This window comes from Glossina fuscipes, unplaced genomic scaffold (genome assembly GCF_014805625.2).
Source record: "Glossina fuscipes isolate IAEA_lab_2018 unplaced genomic scaffold, Yale_Gfus_2 1, whole genome shotgun sequence".
In the NCBI taxonomy this organism is placed as follows: domain Eukaryota; kingdom Metazoa; phylum Arthropoda; class Insecta; order Diptera; family Glossinidae; genus Glossina; species Glossina fuscipes.
The window spans coordinates 5,329,597-5,337,712 of NW_023998415.1; the positions used below are offsets into that span (position 1 = coordinate 5,329,597).

The 8,116-nt window shown below is 32.8% G+C and overlaps 1 protein-coding gene across 1 annotated transcript in view; it reads left to right on the forward strand.

Annotated features, from left to right (window-relative positions):
• The first annotated feature begins 1,589 nt into the window (after positions 1 to 1,589).
• The window catches only part of LOC119632179, an 8,511-nt gene continuing 1,984 nt past the window's right edge, over positions 1,590 to 8,116 (forward strand). Inside the window, exon 1 of the mRNA XM_038024974.1 lies at positions 1,590 to 1,655. Coding sequence (XP_037880902.1) covers positions 1,590 to 1,655 — 66 coding nt within the window. The remainder of the gene's footprint in view (positions 1,656 to 8,116) is intronic.

Sequence of the window (8,116 nt, forward strand, 5' to 3'; positions counted from 1 at the left end):
AATTCAATTCATTAGTCTAAAATTAAAATAATAATAATAATAATAATTAAAAACAGATAAAAACATTGCAGTGGAATAAGGTCGATCATTGAACACTTTACATCACTTTCCATTTATTTTCTTGATGAATTATGAAAAATTATATATCCCTTTTTCTATGTACAGACATAGTTTTCATGCATGGGAGCGTTATTATTCCTTATCTCTTCTTCCGTCATAAAGCACTGAAATCTATATTTTATTGCCATATAACACGACTTAGTTTGCGTCCCCTTATACGTAGATGGAATTTGCTACAAGTAGCAGATTCTTATATGCAAGGGATTTATAAAATTGATCTAATCAAACCGAATTTTCGACATAAGCTTACTATGCCGAGCTACTGTTATTCAACGAAGTACCATTACTTGAAAAATTTTGAAAATAGAAAAATTCTTTCTTACATACCAGCAACATTTTATGAAGAAGATAAGGTGACTAGAATGGTCCGATTCACAATATTTTCACAGGCTTAAATCGATTCTATCAATAATTCTGAATCGTTCTTTAATATAAACGGTAGGCTTATCTTATATCCTTATGAGTGTTGGGCGCAATTGCATTAAGTTAATATATTCTGCGACCCCTGTAATATAAGATATAACAATAATTTACCGTATCTATGTGCTACAGGTGTGTAACTCCGTGCGTATGTGTAGATATATCCATATACGCCAATATACACTGATGGCGCACAGCTTAAACGTTGTTCGTTTCTACAATTAATTGCTTAACTATGCGAGTCCTTGTTTAAATTTTCATAATTTAATTGTTTAATTCAACACAAATTACCGTTAGTAGCATTGGAAATCACTATCAAATGCCACCTAAATATATACATATATATATTTCCAATAAAAAGAAAATAGACTAAATGATTCTGTATTTTGTTATAGGTTTTAATTCTGTCTTTTTTTCATATTTTACTATCTGCACCGTAGGTAAGACAACTTATGCGTATCCTTATGACGCACATATTAATTGAATCTTTAGATAGTTGACTGACCGTTTAGGTGTATTTGCCGTCTAAAATACTTTGGGGTAATCGAATTAATACAGAAAAAAAATTGTTTTTTTTTATTTGACATTGCATCCAAAAGTATATACACATATATACATATTATAACAATATGTTATTGTTTGTATTAAATATTTATCCAGTTAACATACTTAATAAAAAAAAAAAAAAATAACCAGAAATCTAGCTAATTCTTGATCGATAAAAGATTCCAACTCACATTAGTCCTAGTTGTTGAGCGATTTCGCAGCCTACTGTGAAAAAAAGAAAGAAAGAAGAAATGTCAACACATATACAAATACTCGCGAACAAAAGGTAAGACTAATATACAAGCTAACGGGCTTGAGTATATCTTGAGTATATATTACTAGCACTGTGGTAGAAATCTGGAGCAGATTTCATATCAGAAACGAGATTAGCATTTCATCTGTGCTTAGCCTTGTGCGACACAAAGTCTATTTTTTCCGATTTTTAAAAGGTGTGACTAGGAGCGAAGAAGATGCTTTCAATTTTGTTTGCTTAACGATACGAAATGAGACTTCGATCCACTTATACGACCCGGAAACAATCGATCAATCAAGCGAATATCGGGCAAAAGGTGAGCTAAGACTGAAAAAATGGCACCATGTTACTCGGTTACTCGGCGATTATCGTGATGCACTATCAATATTTTCTATCGGGTCAAACTATTAACAAGGAATATTCTTGAAGTTTCAAGATTACATTGAACAGGATGGAATACGATTGGAATAATAAGTAGATTTAAAAACGAAAAAAATAAATTGATTTTACATTTTGGACACTTTAGTATGATGATTTTGAACTGAAAAAATGAACGGAGGTTAAATTTCGGGTAAAGCTCCTTCTTAAAGAGCGGCTTTTTATACTATTTCTGTTTTCCGTTTTTTGTTGACCGGATTTTCAAAGAATACCAATTACAATCACGATGGCTCTTAGAATGGATTTTAGGTCGAAGATAAGTGAAATATCTGCTTGGATCGCTGAGATTGATATAGATTTGCGTACGAGTGATAAGATTAGAGTTATAATAAATCAAGTCCGCTAGAGTTTTGCAATAAAGTCGATAGCCTTATATGCTAGTGCTTTAAGACTTTAGTCTTTGAATTTATTTCTATGCCTAAATAAATATCAGAAGTAGTTAAAAACTTTGCAAACATTGCGTTATAAGAGATTTTTGACGAAAGATTGTCTTTATATTATGATTAACCTTCTCTATTAAAGAAGATAAATGTTTAGACATGCATTTGGTCTATCATTCCTCTTAACAAGCATCTGCATAAATTTTTGACACTATTTACTAAAACTGCAACTCAGTAAACATATTTCTCTCATCACGTTACACGTCAAAAAACAAAATATTCTAAAATAGACCGAATAGGGTACATGATGCACCCAAAGATGATAATATGCTATTGCATAAAAGTGTGCATAAAAGCATATTTGTTTTGTTAGTTACTCAACTTTAGTTAGTACAACAAACCGATTCGCAGCCATACCCTAACTATTGGATTTTCAAAAATTGGAAATAATTTTTTATATTATTATATATATAAGATATATGTTTTCATTTTTGGATTGCATATTAAATTCGTACGTATGTTTCTCTACAGTTAGAAATATAATTTAAATTATTAAAGATTACCTTCAATAAGTTGACATTCCATTTAATAAATTCGTGTTAATTACGTAGAAAGATTTAGTGACGATGCACGTGTACATATATTCGCACATAAAAAAAATTATTAAACATTATGTATATTAATGTTTTAGGAAGACGTTATTTAGACACGTTGTCTAGATACGAAGATATATGTAAGAGAAAGTCTTTTGATTTACTCAAGCCTTAGACATGATACTCCATAAGTATTTAATTTCATATATATAGAAAGAAAATGAGAAAAAGGCTGTTGCTTAGTCTGCGCTTAGGTAGTACCTTTTGATTCCTTTTGCAGTTTCCTAATCAATGTACAATTAACCTTGGGAAAAAAAAAATGATGAAGATAGACATAAACAAATTACTATAAGCATAACCTATAGCATAAGAAATCTGATACTGAGCGTAGAGCGTGGATTTATTCAATTATAACCTTTATAAGCATAATATCATGTGGCGTGTAATAACATAACAAAAAGACTTTGCATAAACTGATTAATAAATGAAATAATCATAAATTAAATAAAGCTTTTTACATAGGGCTATCTTTCTTTATTTTTTACAAAGGGCTATCTTTCTTTATTTTTTGCATAACAATGTTGCAATTATTTGTTCTTCCATAGAGCACGCCAATGTTCTTGCGATGATCTGGTTCATAATCGCTTGCGTCACTTGAAGATATTAGAGTTGAGTCACTTTTTGTTACCATGTAGTCGTTGATAGTTGTTTGCCAAGTCGGTCGTGATAGCAAGAGACATAAATGATCACAGCTCTTGTTCCAATTTTGAACTTTTTAATATATGTCAAGAAAACGTTTTGCTGCAACACTTAATTCCCGCATATATTTTATCCGATTCTTCTTCTCTATTTTTATGATCCATTAAGTTGGCTTGCGTAGCCGAGTAGATAGGAATAGCGACAATTAAGCCAGCATTCGTGGCTTTAAATCCCAAGTCCAATTTTTCTTCTCCGTCTTCTTAATTGTTAAATACATATGAGCAGCAGAGTGACAAGAATAGCGATAATCAAGCCAGTGTTTGTGGTTTCAAATTTCTAGCGCGATAGAACTTACCTCGCCCTAGCTATGATGAACGGACTGTCGCCGAAAGGCATAACAGTTCGCGCTTAGGCACTCAGTCGCCAGACAGCGATCATCACCTCCGTAGATCTTTTGGTGTATAGGGGGCATTCCTTGAGTGACTGGTCAGATATGTATAACAAATAAGAGAAAATTGTTATTGGAAATTTCACCGTCATTTACAGTTTCGCCGTTAATCATTTCAATAAGATCGTTATAAAATCCATCCCGTGTACAAATGTCCTTGTTGGTTTAACGTGGCTACATACCCTGTCGGCTTAAGCCCACGATGCCCGATGATACATGGATAAATTTTGCGTAACCGCCGCCCTTTAGAGAGCTAGACAATCCCTATAAACTAGGGGCTTAAACCACACTGGAGAATCCAGTTGTGTTTATTGTGTATGGCTCAATATACCCACCCTGGCAGATGTTAAGGTTTATATTTACCTCTAATTATTCGCTTTTGGAATGAAAGAAACCGCAACCCCCACCACGATAACCCCCGAAGAGCCGTACCCAGCAGGTAGGACTTATACATTGGTTAATTGCTGCGTCCAAACTGGGGACTGGACATACAAGCTTCCACCGCGGTTTCGACATGTATGTAAGTAAGCAAGCTTTTCCCCGAAGGATCTTGGCAAGCACCAATCTGCAGTAAACTAATGTTGTCACCTCCACCCGTAGGTACTCGTGACATAGTGAGTGCGCTCCTCACCCACCGTGGAGCTTCAACTTAGACTATAAAGCCTTTAGCCTTATTTTACGCAACCTAGTCACTTTTGGCTTTGGATTATCCGTACAATCCCCGTTAGCCAACGTTGGACTACCATTCTTCAAGATATATTAGCATCGGGTGTTACAATTGACATGGCGGGCAGTGTCTTGCTCTGGCCTATTACTATATCAACGTATTTTACATAACCAGTTACCAGCTGGTTTGGTTAGTATTTCTTTCTTAGTAACAGTGTATGAGAAAAGAGTGCTTCTTCCAGTATAGCCATAAGCTATCTTTCAGAAAATTTGTGTCTAACTTGTAGATAGTCGAAGCCTTCAACTCTTCTTCGTCTGTCAAGACTGTTTCCATGGATCACCACGAGGAGGTGAGGGCTTCGGCACATCTGTGCTCAAACGCATGGTTTATCATCCTGTCTACAAGAAAAGTCGCATAAATAACATCATACGGAAATAGATATTACAGGTATATATGTTCGCTGGTGATAATCGATTATGTATATACAAAACTTGATGTAGGCAATACATATGTCATTGTAAAAAAAACCAAACTATTTGCATTCGATTGGAGTGAAGCTCATACATAACAATCGACTGGACTTAAGAAAGCTGCGATATGTGATTAGATGGAGCTATAATCTAACTTTTGTTTCATTGGACCGATTATAATCAAATTTAGTTATAATATTTATTGTGGCTCTATAAATAAAAATCTTAAGATGTAATAATTTTGATTTTCATTCGTTAGCTGCCTTGCTGAGCTTGTTTTTGAAGGACAAATGAATAAATATCTAACGTATGAACGGAAAAATTATTATAATATTAAAGACAAATGTCGCGCAGAAGGCGACCAACTGTTGGTTCACGAAACCGAAAAATTTGACAACAACATCCGGATATAAATCAAGAAGTTTGAAGTCATTTGCATAAGCATTTTTCGATAAATAAAGTAAAACTTCAAAAATTTTGTGAGGAGCCAAAGTCGGTCCTCGTTTTGGCTTCCCAGTTTCTCCATCTCTGGTGGGGGGAGAGTGCTAGCATAACATAGGGAACAAGTTAGAAAATGAGTTGGAAAATAAGTTAGAGATCAAGTAGGATAACAGTAAGACTAAGAGTAAGTAAGATAAGAATAGGACTAAGAGTAGGATAAGAGTAGAGCTAAGGTAGATTAATGAGTAAGTAAAAGTTAGTAAGTTTACTTGAGGGGAGTCGGTCGCGAGCGGCGAGCGCGACGAGACGTCTCGCCCAGTAAATACGGACTGTTCGTATTTTTGATTATTATTGCGAAGTAACGTGAAGTATCAGAGAATAAAGTGATGAATATTATACCGAATAATACTATAAATTTCTTGTGACTAAATTCCTGGGCCGCTGAGCTACCTCAGCCCCAGAGAAGGGGCAACTTATGCCCTCACAATTTTAAATATACTTTTCTTTTAAATTTTCTCTCTTTTTTTCGGCTTAATTGTCTGAAAGGAGGTTTCAGCGAGTCGCTAAGTTTTATGAATTCATTGTAACGTAAAATGATGTTTTGCGAGATTATTTGTATTTATCGGATTTGTTTGAGTCGTGATTTTTAGAATAGAATAGGTTTCGTTTATAGTTCTTATGATCTCTATTTACAAACTATTTACGGTAACTAATATTTGTAATACTTTTTATGGGCTTGTCCCTTTGAATATTACGATTCAACTCTCTTCACTCGGCCGACTTTATCTTCCGCAAATATTTTGCTTATATAGAAGCAAGTTACCAGAACCAAAGTTCATTTTGACACTTTAATGGTAATCCCTTTTTGTCAGTGAAATGCTGTATGAATTGTTGTTAACCTCTTCGCCAGTCGTCAGCTGCATCGTTTGTGGTTTCATAGAAAGTTGATTAGTTTTCATGCAGACTCATTTTATCAAATATGGGATTCTCATAAAGGCACAGATAATATTTCTAATTCCTAATACTTCTAATAATCTGCACTATTGCTTTTAATCCTACTCAGTATATTTTGTTTGCTGCTTCTGCTGTTATTTCGATTGCCGAGATTCATGTAAACTTTGCTAAACTACCTTTACTTCTTATTGCATAATTGTCTTAGCCACTGCAATGGTTTTCTACACAATCTCATTTTCAATGCATTTAAGTTAAGTTATTGATAAATTCTTCGAGTGACAATATATTTTAATAAATTTCAAAAGCCTTTATATATAATATATTTTATACGATATAAAAATGTAATGATATAAGTGGCGATGGGATAAAAATTAATTAAACACTTATACCGTATAATAAATATTCCGTATTGTAATGAACCACATAAATGCTTAATAACTGGAAAGATTTAAAAACGTATTTATTAAGTAATTCGTTAAACTTGATAAGAATAATTCTTAAAGTTTTTAATCTCATGAAACTTTTTAGCAAAATGAAAATCTGAAGCGAACGATAAAACAAAGAAAAGAGGAAAACTGAAACACAGACGAAACAAATATGAACACAATGTATGTTAAAAATCAATTTTCTAGTCTTTAGGGAAGTGGAACTGAAGGCAATTGAATTGAAGGCAAAACTTTCACAGAGCATCAAAACGAGTTCTTAACAAAATTAAAAATTCTACATAAATATTTTTAAAGATTTTATAATACTTGCAGTTATTTGAAAACTTGATGATATTTTTAATAAAAATTTTTGAAAGCATTTTAAATAAATTTTTGCTCAATTTTGTTTTTATATAGAAATGAGTTGATATACTTACTGGATAATTGATATGGAACTAGGTTAGAAGTCCTTTGTTACATGCGACAGTATATGATATGATGAATATCACGATTGTATCTTTTGCTCTCCTTGCTAACTACATAAGTTTTCACATCTTTTTGCAGCAAATTTTGCAGCTGCAACAATTTAGGTTTCAGTCAAGCAAATTACGAAATAGGAATGATTATGAAAAGCCGAGCGTTTCTTCGTGAGAACAATTCAATTATCTGATTACGCTTTGAAATAAATAAAATTTGTTGTCAACGAAAAGTGTTGTTATCGCTATTGGTAGAACTAATTAATGGGTCGAAACGCATAAACGGAAGAAGTGGAATTTTCAATTGATTCTTATTATTTTAAGAATCAATAGAGAAAGAAGTTTAAAATTCTGAAATGTTTCAACATTGACAACCGAAGCGGTTACAGTGCAGTTTCGGTAAGAGCTTACACTTGGAAGATTTAATGAAACCACCTCCTGCAATTTGTCTTTTTTCGATATTTTTCATATACACCTATGCAATGATTTGCACAGTTTTCTAAAATTTTTATTTAAATTTGATAAAATTTTTTTATGTGATTAAAAGAATCACTACTTATAGTATATGCATGACAGTTATTTTAAGTATTCGAAATTTATTGATTTTGTTTTCAATGATAAATCAAAATTATTTTTGTTTTTGTTAAATCGAGTGTTGTCAGACAGTCATTCAAAGTATAGCCAATGTTAAGGTTAGGGCATCAATAGCGAAGACTCATTATATAAAGCTGTCAAAATAATAAAAAATATGATGAATTAAAGATTATTCAATAGTTTATCATTTAA